The sequence below is a fragment of the Protobothrops mucrosquamatus genome, unplaced genomic scaffold (assembly GCF_001527695.2).
Source record: "Protobothrops mucrosquamatus isolate PMUCROS unplaced genomic scaffold, P.Mucros_1.0 scaffold2239, whole genome shotgun sequence".
NCBI lineage: Eukaryota > Metazoa > Chordata > Lepidosauria > Squamata > Viperidae > Protobothrops > Protobothrops mucrosquamatus.
In genome coordinates, this window is record NW_015388328.1 from 106,868 (window position 1) to 124,479 (window position 17,612).

The following is a 17,612-nucleotide window of genomic DNA, read 5'->3' on the forward strand; positions in this document are numbered from 1 at the left end:
CTTGTGTTCAGGTGACTATGGCAGTCCATCTCAGCAAAGCCAAAGGCCTGGGCTCCGTAAATGTGGAAGCAGCTATTGCATTACAAGCTTTTGGGGAAGATGCTCCTTTTTATCAGATATCTTATCCTCAATTAGTAACCTAAATACAGACGAGCACAGCACAACAAGCAATGAGAGTGACATTTAAAACTTACAAGGAAATGATTATAATGAAAGGGTAAATTGAGAACTCATCTGAGGATGGCTGGGAAGCTAGAGAGTGGGAGGCTGTCCTGACAAACCAGAGAAACTCATAAATGGCTAACATTCAGAAACAAAAGGCAACCTTGGTGTGCTAAGCTGGTTCTGGAAATGCTGAGCCCACTGGGCACACATATTCTCCGTGCCCCACACCACCCTCAACAAGGATACATGCAGCTTTAGCCTGAAATATCTAACAAATCTTCCTAGCATTTTAATGAATAATCCTTAGTTTTCAAAAGGCTAAAAGTCTAGATTCCCCTCCTACAAGGAATAGTGAAAACACAAACATCTGCAAGCCTGCTCAGTTATTGGCAGTCAGGCATGAACAAGCAGATCCACACCTGAAGATTTCAATTAGCTGATTTCCTGCTCAAGCCTATACATAGGAGAAGACTGACAGATTGCACGTGGGTAAGACTAGATAAGGTTCAAGGCATTCAAGGAGGACCAGACTTTGCCCTCTTGTGTCTGCATAGGGACTCCAGACTAATTCCCCATTTGACTCTTCCCCCTGGCTTGGCTAATCTCTCTCCAACACTGACTGACAAAAATCTTACAAAACTAATCTTAAATGCAGGATAGTAGGAAGCAAGCAACACTGATGCTCGGCATAAGGGAAAACTATGCAGCAACAGCTGATTGCAGCCAACTTCCCATTCTTTTTTTGGCAGAGTACTTCAGGGAAATGAATATTTTTAGTTGTGGCTAAACTAAACACACGTATGTAGATATGAACAGGAGTATTCTCCATAAGTTACTTTTCCTGGTGAAAATTCATTTGGACTGTTCTAACACTAGAAAATAAAAGATTGGCTCTGTTTGCCCAGAAAGTATTATAGAATGGGAGGAAGGTCCCAGGGCAGGATGTCCCTTTGCAAGGGCAGGAGGCGGCAGCTTGATCTAGCTCCTATCAATCTTTTAGTAATTGGGGGGCAGAATGAGGTACTAATACCCAACCTAGGCCATTTGAGGTGGCCTCAAGGGTGGCATGGAAAGTGTTCTCATGCAGAACCTGCCCTGCAGCGAAGGGCCCGGGACTTCCATTGCCAATGTGGGCTGCTTTTTCTGCAAGACTGGAGGACAGTGTTTTGGAAAGTACTTGCTATATTGAAACAGACATATGGATGCCTGGCTGGGTTTAGACTTGTCCAACCTTTGTAGGAGTGAAGGTACCCTGGACACCCCATTCTGGGGGGTAGAGAGCCACTCTTGCCATTTCAGAGGGGTGATTTTACTAAAAATGGGTGGTCTGTCAGGAGAATGTCCTCGGACATTGAGGAAAGGAGCTGGTGACTCTATCCTCCCACCCCCATCTGCCCGGGAAATTTGGAGGGAGGAGTGAAAAACCAATCCAATCCCAGAGGAGAAAGCCAATCCAGTCCAACACAGGATAGAGCCCATATTAAGAAATGAAGTCTTACTTTTTTGTCAGAATCACATTCACACAACAAAACCCCATTGCTGCCATAAGAATTAAAAACAAGGGGAAATGGATTTGGCAGCCTGTTGTAACTCAGACAAAATAACATTTTGCTGAGAATTACATGGCAGATTTCAGCAGACCTCATCTTATTCTGTCATTTTTGAGAACTGCTGACCCATTTATGATGTATATCTTTTATTTCCTGTGAGTCTGGAAAGTGGAAGTGTCTGGTAATTGTCTGCTTTGGCTCTGCCATTTCTTGCTGATCAAAACAGCCAGAGGAGAAAAGGGTCATTAAGAAACAGGGAAATTTAGTAAGTGGTAAGCTGGTTCTGGTGGAGCTTTCTTGGGAAAACACTTCCTTTAAGAAGGAATCCACTCTAGCCATTTGCTCCCTCTAGCAGCTCATCAGAGAGCAGTGGCAGTAAATAAAATCTAGGGGAAAGGCTTCATCCCTTTGAAATTTGCATACAAACAGAAAACTTTGTATACACATTAGGAAAAGTTATATTACACAAGTGTTCATCAGGGAAATCAAAGCAATGAAGAATGAAAGCAGAGTAATTTATATTAGCATGAGGATAGCAACTACAAACTTTAGGAAAAGTTGTTGAGAAAGTATCAGGGCTCTAGAAAATTAGGAAAACAAGAGTGACATGGCTGAGCACCATGGCATCAATATCATAAATTATGGGTCAGATAGAATATGCTGTAGAAAAGGTCACTAAATAGTAGGTGTTGCCTTTTCTGCCTAGTCAATTAGGGTATTACTGGATTCACAGGCCCTGGCATTAGATTAGATACCCACCAATCCTATGCTTCATGGATTGGTGCCTGCAAAGTGTTGGTATTTTTGCACATCCTCCACGTGTGTGTGTGTGTGTGCGTGTGTGGATTTCCAAGGACTCACTTTAAAGGTCTCTCTTCAGCCATTCTACAGGGAAAATTCCCAAAGTTTTAGAGTCTTAGAGGACAGTGATTTAAGAGGACAGTCTTCCATCCATTTTAAAAAAAATCTTCCCAGCTGTACTGAACAATTTTATGTGAGCCTCATATAGTGGCAGAAATCCCTGAGTCCCCTCCTTGTGGTGAAACTGCGCTGAGCAACATGGAAATGCCACAAGAAGGGCACCATGGAATGACTACCTGCAGAGGGAAGCTCACGTACACAGAAGAATTTATTGAATGTTTTATTATGTGTTCGGTTTTATTTATGATCTTGTCTTTTCGGTTAGTGGCCATAATACAGTTTTGACGTGATGTCAGTTTGGGGACAGGAGAGGCATGTGCCTCCCCCCCCCCCCGAAGCAAAGAAGAATAGCTGTTCTGGCCTGTTTCAGCCATGGTGGGCTTTTTCCTGGGTGAAAAATGGGACAAAAGCATCTAACTGATAGTTAAAACAGTCAGGCTTTAGACCATCCTGATCTGGATCCATCAGTCCCAGTTCTTCCATTTGGGGGCACCAAGACTGAATGTCTAATTTTGATTCAGCTTCAAGGTTTCTTGAAGCAGATTGCCACACCATTTCAATACAACGGCAGGCCCACTTTGGGAATAAGTCGGGCCTGAGCACCTTAACGCAGTGTTTCTCGACCATGGCCGCTTGAAGATGGGTGGACTTCAACTCCCAGAATTCCCCAGCCAGCAAAACTCATCTTCAAGCGGCCAAGGTTGAGAAACACTGCGGTGAGGTGGATGGAATTAGTTCTGCAAATGGACTTGTCTGTTACCCACCAACAGTCCTTTTTCCCCAGAAATGTAACTTAACCCATGCAGTATTCAAAACAACTGATTAGATAAGGAATAAACAGAAATGGATTCAGCAGAAAAGCAAGAGGGGCCCCAAGTCTATCCAGCCATCGTCAAGCCAATGCAGGGTGCAGCAGCTGAACTTAGGAGGCTGTTGTTGTTATGGGCTTCTCCAACATTTGCACAGCCAACAGACTCGTCAGTTGCAGCTCTGATGTTCAAGCAAGCCGTGATGGGCAACAAGCAGGTAAGGAAAGTCTATGAACTGTTTTTAACTGGGTTAGGGCAACACAGGCAATATTGATTACAAAAGCATGAATATATACAAAAATAGCAGAAACGAACAAAAACAGCCATGATTGAGTGGAGAAAGGGACAGAGTGACAAAAATGACACCGGCTCCCCTGGAATGTCTTCCGTACCTTCAAGGCCCAGGGGAAGCAGGATCCTGCTGACCGATGAAGGCAGCTGGACAGCAGGGCAGCCGGGGAGGGGGGAGCAGGCAAATATCTGGCCATGGGTAACCAATTTCAATTTAGACACTTCCCATTCCTTTCTATAGAACGGACTGTGCTGATCAAAAACAGGCCCAAGATAGGCCTCTCTTTAGCCAGATGTGCTTTCCCTAGTTGTCTTCTCTCATTCTGCCGTAATAAAAAGCAGGCATTCTTTCGTGCTTCTCTGGCTGCATCACTGAAAATCCAATAGGGTTTTGGCCAAGTCAAGCTGCTTCTGTCTGCAGGAATCCATTCCTGTGCCCCAGCCTTAACCAAGGAGCTGGGCTGACAAGGCAGTGATTTTTTTAAGCCAATCTGATCTGAATCACAGTCAAGATGAGGGAGAGAAGCCAAATCTTGTGGACATTGCCATAAGGAAGAGACTGGTCTGAGAGTCAGAGCCTTTCTGTGTTCAAACCAGGGAGGAACATTGCAGAGGCAAGGAGAGAGGAGTTCTCCACCCCACCCTCCCTCTTCTCCTTCATTAAGGATTCAAAGACACTGAAACAACTCTTGGAGCCCATCCCTCCCTCTGAAAGAGCAGGTCAGCCTCATTTCCTGGAACTCAAAGCTGATGTATCTGTTTAGTTAAAAACCCTCACTGAAATTTTGATGCCACAGAAATGGCTTTTCTCATGTTGGAGAATATGCACAATATGCATAAGCCTTTAAGCCTGCTAGGACACACTGCTGAGTGAAGTGGCTTCCAAGGCAATGGAGAGTAACACCGTGAAACAACGAAGTTAACTTTTTCAGCTGGCTGATGGCCATGGGAGTTAAGGGCCATTTAATTTAGGCACAAAGCCCCCTCCTGAGGGTGACTCACTCAGCCCAGGTGAAGTTATGGAGGTGCTGAATCATATCTGCAGCCAGTCATGGATTGGATAAGACAAGAAACCGGCTTTCATTCTTTCTTCTGAGCAGCACCCAAATTCCATATGGATTACAGACATGTGATCAGTTCTTAACGGGGTTTCTCTGATTTCCCGGAGCACATTTCTATCCTCCATTTCTATGGAGGCCTTGGGTGACTTTGGGCCAATCTCTCTCTCAGTGCAACCTACATCATAAAACTTTCATGGGGGGAAATGAGAGGAGGAGTGCTCTGTATGTCTTGGTGAGCTCCAGCACAAAATGCAGGAGATAAACCTAATTTTCTTGAGTCCAAACCCTCGCCATCCCTGCTCATATAAAGGACCAGCTGAGAAGAGCAGCCCCAGACACACACACAGCCCCACCAGGGTCAAGGGCTCCTACTAAAGATCTTCTATAAAGGCTGCTATGTTCCATAAATACTCCTAAGTACTGAATGGCCAACTGAAGCGGTTCCCTTTCTCCACTTTGGCTTGGCCATCATGATTCCTCTTGCCCCGCTGCCTCCCAACTATGCCAAAATTCACTTCTCCTCTGGTCCTACTTGGAGAGGGTCCCCCAAGGGCAGCCCTGGGAAACTCTGTCTTCTGAGTTAAAATGGCCACTCATCTGCTGTTGCTTCTAGCATGCGCTGCTTGGATTTAGGGAGTTATAGCCCACCCTTTCAATTAGTACAAGAGAGACAAGTATCATGTTCCAGAAGAGAAGGCTTCTCAGAAAAGCAGTTTTATGAGATGACTATGGACAGAGAAATGAAAAATAGGTAGACAGTGGCAAAGATGCCAACAAAACAATGCTGAAGCTCCTCTCAAAGGGAAGCGGAGCAGGGAATCCATCCTGGTGAATGGGCCCAGGTCCACCAAAGGTCAAAGATCCAGCTCTTCGGGATAAATTATTCCAAAAGGATGAGATGGTCACCCAAATCCTCGCGGGAAATGTTTGCAGGAAGGCTCCTAATCAAGCATCTTTCATTAGTGGGTCGAGGGCATCTGCTCTGGCTGTGACTGAATGCCAAGAATGAACAAGTGACCTCGAGGGCTGCGACAGAAGACAGGAGGGAAGCCTGCAAATGTTGGCCTGGCTCTTGACTGATAGGAAAGGCCATATTTGCATGCTCAGCCTTAAGCCCTGCTTGGCCTACAGAGGCCAGGAAACAGCCTGGCGGTGAGGCTGTTTTTGCCTTTTCCAGACAAGGAAAGCAGCGGTCTCCATCTAGATGCCGAACTGAAGCCCCGCAAAGCAAGGAGGCCCCTTCCAGTCTCCTCTTTTGGAACATTTGGAGGACCAGAGAGCAGACTCTTCCTGTGCTCCCTGGAAGAGACGGCAGAGCTTTCTGTCACAGAGCCGGACCCTTGCAAGGTTACCCGGTGGATCAGGGCCCATCCCAACAGGCAGCCACTTCCCATCCAGCTGCAGCAGGACAAGCCGCCCATCCACTGTGGCACTGAGCCGGCCTGTGAGAAGAAACAGGCGGTGTGGAGTGGGAGCACCCATGCTGTGACAGCCAGGAATCCTGGGAGTTGAAGTCGTCCATGTGGGGCGCTCAAGACAAGGGCAAAAGTTTGGATTTTTGAAGGGGCTCTGGGAAATACCCTGAGCCTGAGACCTCAGGAAAGTGCCTTAACTAGACCCACCTACTCGTTTAGGCCAGAGGGGAGGTGGTGGCAAACTGAAAGGGTTAATGAGTGACAATATTGCCCGTGTTACCCTGGACCCCTCACCCTCCTGGAAGCTGCCAATTGAGCCCGCCCGCCCGCCAGGAGTCCAGCACCTCCGAGTGCCGACAGTATTGAGAACAGGGACTGTACCATCCGGTGTTGCCTGCTGATGGCTTTTTTTACATTTGACGTAATCGTGGTCAACTGGAGTGGCTGTGTAGGGTGGGGAAGTCAGACCTGGACCGGAGGAAGAGAGCAGGGAAGTCCCGGGGCCTGGCAGAGTTCCTGCAGAAGAATGCGAGTCCTCATCTGCCATGCAAAGCTTTTCCCTGGGGGAAGAAGAAGAAGAAGAGACCGTGAAGAGAGGAAAAGACCACAGTGGCTCCTGGGGGGGGGAAGTATTTGGAGAGGCAAGGGGCCTGGTGCAGGACCACTGTCACAGCTGGACAAGGAGACAGAACTCAATGCAAACTTCTGGATTCTTCAGGGCCAAAGAGCAGAGGCCTGGCCTTGGTGGCCCTTTCTTAATGCTCTTTTTTTCGATTCCATAGCCCATAAAGCTACTCCCCTCCCCTGTTGCTGCCCACAGTCCCTCTGACAGCCCCATGCCCACTTTCTGGCTTCTGCCAAGGAAATGCACCCAAATGTTTATAGCCCCCCCCCACTGCAGTTAATCCACTCCAGGCAGCTACTTCTTTCTTTCCCTCAACCAAAGACCTGGACTGGCAGCTTTTTCAGGATTTGTTGCCCTTCTAACTAACACATAATTTTGGCATTTTTTGAAAACTCTCATATTCAGGCCCAGATTCCAGTCATTTAAGAATTAATTGAATATAGGGACTTCCGGTTTGCCACGGCCGCCATGGACGTCTGGGAGATGAGTTTCGTCTCCCCTGTCCAGTTTCGCATCGCTGGGGGCCCCTGAAAAGGGTCGATATACAGGGGAGTTTTGAACGTTGAAAAAATAATTGGATCCCAACTGGAACTTTATTGCCTAAAGCTTGTGGATTAAAAGATTTTTGATTACTTACTTTTTACTTTCTATTTTTATTTGAAAGTCTGGGTTTTTTCTCTTAAAATAGAAGAAAAAAACCAAAAGGATTAAAATAACTTTGAGATTTAAAGGAATTCCTTAAACAGTGGGGTGACATCTTGTGGCTAAACCTGAAATTGCAAATTGTTATTCTTAAAGAAAAGAGACTTGGCTGACAGTTCAGAAAACAAGATAAGATTCAAGTAACCTTGAACACCAACTGTGAGAGTTTTAGCTCTGTTTCCTATTTACTGGGGGGGGGGGACTGTAAAAGTTTTCAGTTCAACTCATCACCATGGAAGACCAGGAACAGACCTTTCCTATGGAAGAAATACAAAAACAATTTTTTGCTATATTGAAAATAACTTACCAAACTCACCAAACTCTTCTTACAGCTGGTGATGAAATAAGAGCTTTTGGAAAAAAACCCAGAAAGCGTCTTTGATATGCAAACTCAAACTTTGACTATAACTAAAAACCTATCTATACAGAATACAACAGAAAAAATCAAACAATCAAATATTATTACAGAAGACCTAACTGCCCAACAAGTACAGACAATAGAAAATCCAGAAAAAAATTTGACAACATGGATGGAGGAAAAAACCTGCTATATAAATCAGAAGGAATTTGAAGATCAAGAAGAGAAACAGATGGAAGAAAAGATAAACAGTTCAGGACAATTACGTCAAGAGGAGAAAATAAAGAGACGATCTGGTAGTCCTCAGCTTTCCAAAAATGGAGACTGGATGGTCATCTCAATATGACATAATATATACAATAATACAAGAATTCTTTGAGGACCCTGAAGCAAGAATATGGAAGATGATTTGGCAAAGAAAAAAAAGCCAGAATAAGACTGAAGAAGAATGGAGTGTGGACACATTTAGGAGGTTTAAAATAGAATATATCTAAGTAGACAAGACCCGTATTTTGAATACGAGATATTGTTATGATGTGAAGATAAAGAAAAATGTTGGCTAATTAAAACCTAGATGCATAAATATCAACAGTTAAACTGAAATATTGAGTTGTTTATAAAGGTTAGATAAAGGTGATTAAGACATATATATATATATTAAGAGTGATGTAATGTAATTAACATGTTTTGATGTAGTGATAAGAATAAAAATTATAAGCTTAAATATGAGAAAGTGGACATTAGGAAGAATGCTGAAATGGGAGAAATTTTGGTTATTGAATCTATAATATCTGGAAATTATAATGAAATAAGAATATTATACTGTATTACTAATCTGTTGATATAGAAGTGAGATAGATAAGATATTTATCCAGAACACTAGATGTTGGGGGAAATTGTGACAAAGGGAATTGGGGTCATTTAAAAATTTGGAAATGATAAATATTAAATGTTAAATTTAAATATCAACGCAAAATTAAAGCTGGGAAAATTCATAACGTTATTGATGGTCCAAAAGATGGAACGTTAAAATAAATAAGACATATAAAATTATTGATAAATGTAAGAAAGCTATTAAGTAGCTGATGGATAGAATAAGAAATATACTAATTTAAACAAGAGACAATATGTATTAAGAGAAAAAAGAGAGGAAATATTGGCTGTAATAGTTGGAGATTTGTATTAATAATATTTGTATGTAATGGAATTATTGTAACTCAGACACCACGTTGCTTTTCAAAGATATAATTGTAACATTGGAAAATTAATAAAAAGTTTTTTAAAAAAAGAATTAATTGAATATAATGGTTGTGGTGGTGGAGCCGCATGTACTACACTGCGTTGTGACAGATGCTGGCAGCTCCACTTGCGGACGCTCCCTGACCTTCCCTTCTTATGCAGGAGGTCTGCCTAGGAGGCTCCTGTGGAAAAATGCTACATACTTGTAACTCAATGCACTTTTCAGAAATCAAAATACAGGCAGTCCTCAACTTATGACCACAGTTGAGTCCAAAATATCTGTTGCTAAGCAAGACAGTTAAGTGAATTTTGCTCCATTTTACGATCTTTCTTGCCACAGTTGTTAAGTGAATCACTGCAGTTGTTAAGTTAGTAACCCGGTTTAAGATATTTAAATTTAATAGCTGGTGCAGTGGGGTTGTGCAATGAGCCAGAACACAGTTGTGGTTAATTGGTTGTAGATTGCTGGCTCCTGAGTGAGGCAATCTGTGCTGTGATTGGTTGCTATGGATGCAGAGGGGGAATTCCCCACCACCACCTTTTTTCCAGTGGGGGCTCTGTAATTTACCTCACGATGTTCCTGCTGTGTTGATTTACCTGACTATGCTCCTGTTTGCCTATTTCATCTGATGTAAATACAGTTATTTATATAAAACTACAAGTTCATGTCAGTGCCTATGACTTCATTTGGACACCAGCTACGCAATTCCCTGACATGGTTTGTTAAGTCAATCTGGCTTCTCCACTGAATTTGTTAGAAGTCACCAAAGGGGATCATGTGAACCTGAAACACTGCAACCCTCATAAATACACACCAGTTGCCAAGCACCCAAATTTTGAACACGTGACCCTGGGAATGCTGCAATGATCGTAACTGTGAAAAGTGGTCATAAGTCACTTTTTTCAGTGCTGTTATAACTTCAAATGATCACTAAACGAATGGTTGTAAGTCAAGGACTACCTGTATTGAAATGCTGCAGCCCTAATAAATCATGTTGAAAATTACATCAGTTATTTTTAGACTGATTTATTACAATCAACCTGGTTTATTTTGGTGATAAATAATTTATGTTCTGCTGAGTTACTTTTGGAGCCTTTCCTCTGCAGATATAAATTATTCCGCTTTTGTTTTTATGCAAAAGTTATTTTGATATTTTCCAATTCTATATTCTCAAGGAATACTACCACACATTTTAATGTGGTCTGAAAAGAATGTAAAGGAACATTTCTGTCTTCCTACATGGTTGAGATCTGGCACCAAAACTGTAAGCACCTCTGAGGTGATTGTTCTGGAATGCTGATCAGTCACTGATCAGCCATTGATAAAAGCTGCAAAACTCTGCCAGCTTCTGGATCACCTAAACCCTGACTTACCCAGACTGGAAAAGGGGCATAAGGATGGCAGCTGCTGCTTAGACCTGTTTGCCCAGCTGTGCAGAGGACAATCCAACAAGCACAAGGCTTGTGTAAAACTCCTGAACAGCCTTGTGTTACCGGGTGACAACTGGGTGAGAGAGCAAAACCAATCTTCTGCTCAAAATAAATCTTAAAATGTGAAAAAAAGAGGAATGTTGCATTTGAATTTTTTGATCTTTGTGGGAATAAAATTATTTGCAGGGATAGCCAGAACCCTGTTTGCTTAGCCCCTTAGTGAGGGTCCCTAGCATTCAGAGCAAGCATGTCCTGTTGTCAGTGAGGAATTTTCATGGAGTCCCAATCCCATCCCTGACCCAGCATGGCTTCAAGGGTGATGAGAGCCACACCCTAACACTCCCCCCCGCCATGATTTTTACAGCTGGAGAAGAAGAGTGGTCAGCTACTTCTGCTCTCCCAGCCCTGCCCCACACACCCGTCTCAAGACTGGGCCCCAGCACTTGATGGGGGGAACTAGGTGGGCCCTCCGCCCTTCCCTCCCACGATTCCCTGCCTCAGGCATGCTGCCTGGATCCTCATTCTGGGACCCCCAGGGGGTGGGGAAGACTGCGTCTCTTGGAGATGCCCAGCTGGTGGCTCTGCCAACCAAAGTCCCGAGAGGGTTTTAGTGATACAGAGGATGGTCCTTCTTATGTCTAGCCAGCTGTCCAGAGGCCTGGGAAGATTTCAGCAGAGCTTTTCATTTATCGTCCATCTCTCCCCCTCAGGGCTAAAACTTCAGACAGAACGTGTAAACTGGGCAATTCAAAATGTCAGAATGTCCAAATGCTGTAATATGTCTTCAAACGTTTGCTTTTAGTGCCACTTCCCCCCCCCCTCCCCAGCAAACTCTGCCCATTTCCCTCCCTGTGGGTTGAAGCCATCAACAAAAGGGACTCACTTTTCAGAGAGCTTGGGGGTGTGTTTTTCCTCTCCCCTGGCAAAGGGCCCCTCGGCTGCTTCCTTCATAAAAGTCACCAGCAGCTCAGCGTCTGCTCCCGAGTCAGGTCTTCCCACCAGTTTTAGGATTGATGCGTGGAGCCGAAAGTAGACCTGCCAGAAAGAAACTCACGGTGGCAAAAGCTTCTTTGAATCCGGTCATCTTACAAAATCCATACAGGAGAGAGAATGAAAAGCAATGCAAGCCAGGTCCACCTTAAAGGGGTCTGGAGTCAGCTTTCTTGGCAGTGTCCAACTGGCAGGACCATGCTGCACCTCTCAGGGCAGTTGAAGCCCTTCAAGCCACTGGAGGAGGGCCTTTCGCGTCTTTCGCATCTTCTCCTTCGGCAGGAAAGGCGGCTGGGTGACTTTCGGCCAATCGCTTTCATTCAGCCAAACTGGGTGGGGGTGGTTGTGACCGAAGGAGAAGGAAGGAGCCGTGGGTATGTCTGCTGCACTGAATTATATACTTAAAAAGTGGAATCATCCATCCAGCCAAAGGGGCTCGATGTCAAATTAGAAGAATGGCAGACAGGCTTCTCTTGCACCTCCCTCACCCCCAGTTAGGACTAGAAGGGGCTGGAAGTAGGTTGAGGAGATGCACAGGAATGCAACCTTTCTCAAATTCCCAAGTTTTAGCATTTTTGGAAGACGACACAGTCCAGGATAGACATCAAGCCCCTTGTCTGCTGTAGCCCCCAGGGGAAGGGAGGCTCAAGCTCGGCCAGCCTCCTCCATCAGGCTGAGGCAACTTGCAAGGCCCTCATCAACTGAAGGCCAAAGTGGAAGAGCAGCTGGACTTCACCTGAACCACAGGCCACCTTTATGTAAAGGTGGCATTGGCTCAGCTGCTACCTATGGATCACCCGGGGGTTGGCAGCATGACTGGCGGGTCTGGACCTTGCCTTACCTCCAGGGCCTCCATGGCAAGCTCTGGGGGGTTATGATAATGGATCTTCTTGGGGTACCGGGCTGCCTCTTCGTGCAGGAAGTGACCCGCCTGCTTGTAGTGAAAGAGGTAGAATCCCGGGGGCTGCTTCTGCTTCTCCGCAATCTTCCCCAGCATGTAGTGGATCAGCCATTCTTCTTCGTCTCCGTCACCCTCGCAGTGGGAAGCCGACGTGAAGCAGTGCTGGGCCGTTTCCAACATGCTGTTGCGCCGCTCTTCCATCTGAAAGAGGAAGCCGGCTCAGCAGCGGCTCATGAGCAGGGCGGTGAGCCCTTCGCGCCACGACACCGGTGCCCACCTGCTGCACCACCTCCGAGGGCAGCTCCGCTTTCCACTGCTTCAGCTGCCGGGAGGCGAACGAGTGCAGAGCGTAGGAAATGGTGCCGTACTCTATCCAGAGCGAGAGGTTGGAGCCATCGATCTCAAGGGCTCGTCTGAAGCAGCTCAGCACTGGGCTGGAGTGCTTCCAGATGAGGCTGTCGCTCTTCAGTTCATTGGAGTTCAGCTTATCCTGAATGCGGCTGGCCCGGGCCAGAGCCATCCCTGCCCACGAGTCAAACCTGAAAGAGAACACACCGCCACAATCCCTCTCTGCGCACCTAAGAACCCAGCAGGGCCGAGCACGGAGGCCCCCCCGCCAGGGCCCCTGGCCTCTCAAGGGAGCTGCCAGAGGGTGGGCAGACAGACTCAGGGACCCTGACCCAAAGAGAGGAATCAAAGAGTGTTTGGGGGGTTTATTCCAGCTTCTATAGTAGCTGCTTTTTCAGCTAAGCTTTGTAAATACAACATACAGTTAGTTGGCTAATTGCCTGACCTTCCATAGCAGTATATATGGATATATATAGGTATATATACCATGTATATAGGTGTCCGGATTTTAATATAAGCTTAATGTGTGTGTGCACCAGTGTATTTTTTTAAACCTTATAAATGTTAGAGGTTAAGTTGTGTGTGTGTGGGGGCTGTCACACAGATTAATGGCAGTTCTCTCTTCAGTCTGGCTAGCAACTGTTGCCTGCTACCTTTCCTCTAGCAGAAGACCTGAGTGCCTGCAACTCTGTATGTACCCTCCATGCTGGTTTGCAATTGTCCTATAGGGTTGTTACTTCTCTTTTGGTCTTCAGATAGAGCCAAATAATTCTCTTCAGTGGTGCAAACACTGCCCAATTTAACAGTTTTGCCAGCCCTTCCTGGTCCTTCATCAAAGCCTGTAGCCCATCTTTACCAGCTGTTTGCTGTCCAAATCCTTTTTAGCTGCCATGTCCTCCATTCCCAAGCCTCAACTTCCTGAACTTGTATATGATAGTGCTTAAATCTATGTCTCTAATGCCACACTAATAACATTCATTTTCCTACGAGAACTAAGTCCTTTGAGAATCTAAACTAATGCCTATTCTAAACTCTCTATCAGCAAAGGGAATATAAACTGTTTTGTTTCTGTGTCCAATCAACCTGTTGTTGTTGTGAAGTTAAAAATGAAAGGAGATCCAATGAAGTACTAACTAATTTTATAAACAAAAACATATTGTGCAGAATCAAAGAGCTGAAAGGGGCAATTTACACCCAACCTTATGCTTAATTCAGGATCCAAATTAAAGCATCTGGTATCATTTCTAGTTAGAAACTGCTCTGAGAGCATTTTCAGGCAGCTGAAAGAATGTCTCAAGGCTGCAGTCCCAGACCCCAGAGTCCTACCTGGATGTTTTCCCTGGCTCATTTCCTATTCTTTTATGAATTTAATATCCTCTGTTGGCTCTAAGAATCTTGTGAACCATGAAAATCTTTCACGGTTTCAATGTCAAAATATAGCAATGGGATTGATTTTGGATGATTGCAATTCAATTAAAGTACTCTTAACAAATATCAAAACCGTGTAACAGATGTAAAAATAACAGAGTAGACATCCATCCATGTTTCGACCTGTGCTCACATCAGGCATTTTCATGGTCCTCCCATTTCAAGGGCAGAACAGATCAAAGAGGAGATGCCTCTCTCCACGGTGGAGCGTGGGGGAGGTGGCCCTCATTCCCTCCTGCGGCATCCGCATCACCTACTTCCCACTGAAGGGCTTTGCTCAGGAAAGAAGCTGCTGCTGCTCCTGCTAGGATCTACAACATCTGCAGCAGCAGCAGCAGCCTTCTGGAGGCCCTGGTGCCCATGGAAAGCAGCCCGTGGGCAGGGTCAAGGGAAGCACCTGGGCAGAGGCTCCCGTCTGAGCAGCCGGCCAGCCTGACCTGTTTGGGCAGATGCAGATGTCATGCATGTAGAACTTGATGGCCTTGGACTGTTCCTTATTCTTGAAGTGGTAGTCAGCCAGGAGGTAGTACAGCTCAGTCACCACTGGAGGAGAGAAGTCAGCACCTTCCGGGAGGGCTGGCACCTGGCAACAAAGAGAAACACATCAGGCACCCCTCTTCGGTTCAGGGATCAGGGCAGCTTCTGGCTCGGTGGGGAGGGCTGTCCGGACTGCCTCCTAGGTTCCTAGCCTTCAGGAGACTAGCAAAAGCTGACCAGCAGATGTTCCATCTGGAGGTCCAGAAAGGGCCAAAAGAAGAGAAAGCAACAGGCAACTGTTGTCTAAGGGTGGGCTGACACCTCCAGTGCGTCAGTGGGCATTTGTCTTTATACGCTTGTATAATCTCCATTGGCAGTTTACCCAATAAAATCATACTAAATCTAAGACAACATTGCATTAATAATCCACTGTAGAAATAGGAATGGCATTCCCAAAATGGTCTCCAGAAAAGCTGTTTTAGCTAGTTTCTGGGAGGCCATCAGGTGAGGCACTAAAGGGATCTCAACCACTCTGAATCAACTTGTTGAAACTGGTTGCAAAGAATAAATAGATGACTAAACAAGGGAGCTAAATTACAAGGAGGCAGATTTTGACTGGATAACAGGAAGAATATTCTAATGGTAAGACATATTCAACAATGGAATAGACTTCCTCGGGTGATGGAGGACCCTTACAAAGGAAGTCAAATGCCAGGGATAATGTAATAGTGGATTCCTTTCTTGGGCAAGGGATTGGATTGAATCAAGGTCCTTTCCAATCTTTACATCCTGTAATTCTATGAAACTGAAATATGTACAAAGAGCAGTAGTGACAACTATCTGATGATAGAAAACTAAAAGAAATTCAATGAGCTGGATATGTTCAGTCGTGAGAAAAGGCAGCTGAGATGATATAAGTTAACATACTTCGAATACCTTAAACTCCATCTCACAAAAGAAAGTCAGAATGCAGGACAGGGGATAATAGATAACAGATGTTGGAAAGTAGATTCCAACTTAATCTCAGAAACTGTAAAATCAGATGGATAATGGGACTTAATGGTGGCTTTCTTAAAGCAGGGACTATGCAGGTTTCTAACAGGGATGCTTAAACTGAGTTGGACGCAACAGAAGAGAATCTCTGAGCTCAGGGTTTAATTGGTGCTCTCCGAGCTTCTCTGTCGACCTGCAGACATTCCATTAAAAGAGCAACACCAGCAGTGATCAGAGTTTAATCTCATTCCTTGTAGGACCTTCTTAAGTGCAAGAAAAGGAGAGTTGTTTCCGTGTGCACCAAAACCTTTCCCGTCTTTCTCATCCAATAGCTCCAGCCAGCTCTCTTCTGAAGTCTGAAAATAAAGCACTTGTGACTCATATTAAGCATTCCGAGAAGCAAAATAATTCATACCTTGCTCAAGGTCCCTTCAATGTAACTCGACACTTCTTCCAATCTGAGCATAGGCTTGTCTGTTTGAGGGACAATAGTGGCCATCTTCTTCAGAAGATTGGCTAGGTCAGCAGAGACGGTGCTGGTTTTATAGCTGTCAAACTCAGGAAGGGTCTTGGGCTTAAAATATTCAAACATGAACAGGGCATCTTCCCAGATCAATTCCACCTTGGAAAGAATGAAAGAGATTTTAAATACGCATTGATCAAACCAACGCATGCAATGAGTATTACCCAGAAGGCTCCTCCTTGCTCAATTCATTTCACCAAACCTTGACAAGCATCTGTTGAGAACAGATCACTTTGGATCCCTGTACCGTGCGCCAGGTTGACAGGGTTGGATTTCATAACCTGAATGATTTCTTACCTTCTAGGATTCTAAGGAACAGCTGTGCAATAACCTTTCAAGGTCCTGAACAGACAGAGCTGCTCTAAGGTTAATTTTACTGACAATATCATTAGTTTGTTTTCACTATTTGTGATTAAACCTTTTTGGTTACATTTTGAGACACAATTTGGGAAAAAAGATGAACACCAGGAAGCTGTCTTAGAAACCTGTGGCTGACCATTGTCAGAAAGATGGCACCTTTCACCTGCGAGACTAGCGAAGATGTACAAAGATAAATCTGTTAAATGTTGGAAATGTAATCAAATACCAGGTTTGTGCTATCACATGTGGTGGACATGTCCCAAAGCAAAAAAATATTGGAATAAAATACATGTATGGTTGGAAGCAATGATAAAACAACATATAGATTTAAAACCAGAGATATTCTTACTGGGCAGGAAATTACAATAAAGGCAATACTTATTTAGTTTTATATATTTTAACAGCAGCTAGGATAGTATATGCACAATTTTGGAAAAATGAAGAAACTCCTACAGAAGAGAATATAATTAAAAAATACTGGAATGTGCAGAAATGGATAGGTTAACGATAAAAATTAAAGAAAAAGAAGAAACGGAATATTATATGACATGGATTTATTTTACCAATGGTTAGTTGACAAAAACAGAGGTTAGGAAGTTGGAAATATAAGAATGTGGATTATGTAAATAAGACTTATAATGGATTAGTAAATAGTTTGATTGTTATATAACTAATGTTAATGTGGGTAATACTATTTTTAATATTTTGATTGCTATTTCTTAGTATATGATTGTATCTTGATAAGATTATTATGAATATTATTATATTTTAATACTTGTATACCTAGACAACACACTGTTCAATATAGAAATGGGATTTTTTAAATTATATATATATATATATATATATATATATTAAAACAGTGAAAAACACACGAGCACCAGGGAATGTGGTAAAAAATTTTGGTTTAATGTTAAAATTACTAAAACTACTAATAAAACCAATTAAAACGCCTAGCTTTCGTCAGCTATCTGCTGACGTCCTCAGGGCTCAAAATGTCAGTCCATGGGAGTTGTTTTTATAAC

At 44.1% G+C, this 17,612-nt stretch overlaps 1 protein-coding gene across 1 annotated transcript in view; it reads right to left on the bottom strand.

Moving 5' to 3' along the window:
- Positions 1 to 16,326, bottom strand: part of LOC107295149 (calcineurin-binding protein cabin-1-like) — a gene marked incomplete at its 5' end in the record, with an annotated part of 46,999 nt that extends 30,673 nt beyond the window's left edge. The window contains 6 exons of the mRNA XM_015824448.1: positions 6,594 to 6,772; positions 11,451 to 11,602; positions 12,399 to 12,659; positions 12,736 to 12,997; positions 14,672 to 14,817; positions 16,120 to 16,326. Of these exons, the coding sequence (XP_015679934.1) occupies positions 6,594 to 6,772; positions 11,451 to 11,602; positions 12,399 to 12,659; positions 12,736 to 12,997; positions 14,672 to 14,817; positions 16,120 to 16,326 (1,207 nt within the window). The remainder of the gene's footprint in view (positions 1 to 6,593; positions 6,773 to 11,450; positions 11,603 to 12,398; positions 12,660 to 12,735; positions 12,998 to 14,671; positions 14,818 to 16,119) is intronic.
- Between the last annotated feature and the right edge of the window lie 1,286 nt (positions 16,327 to 17,612).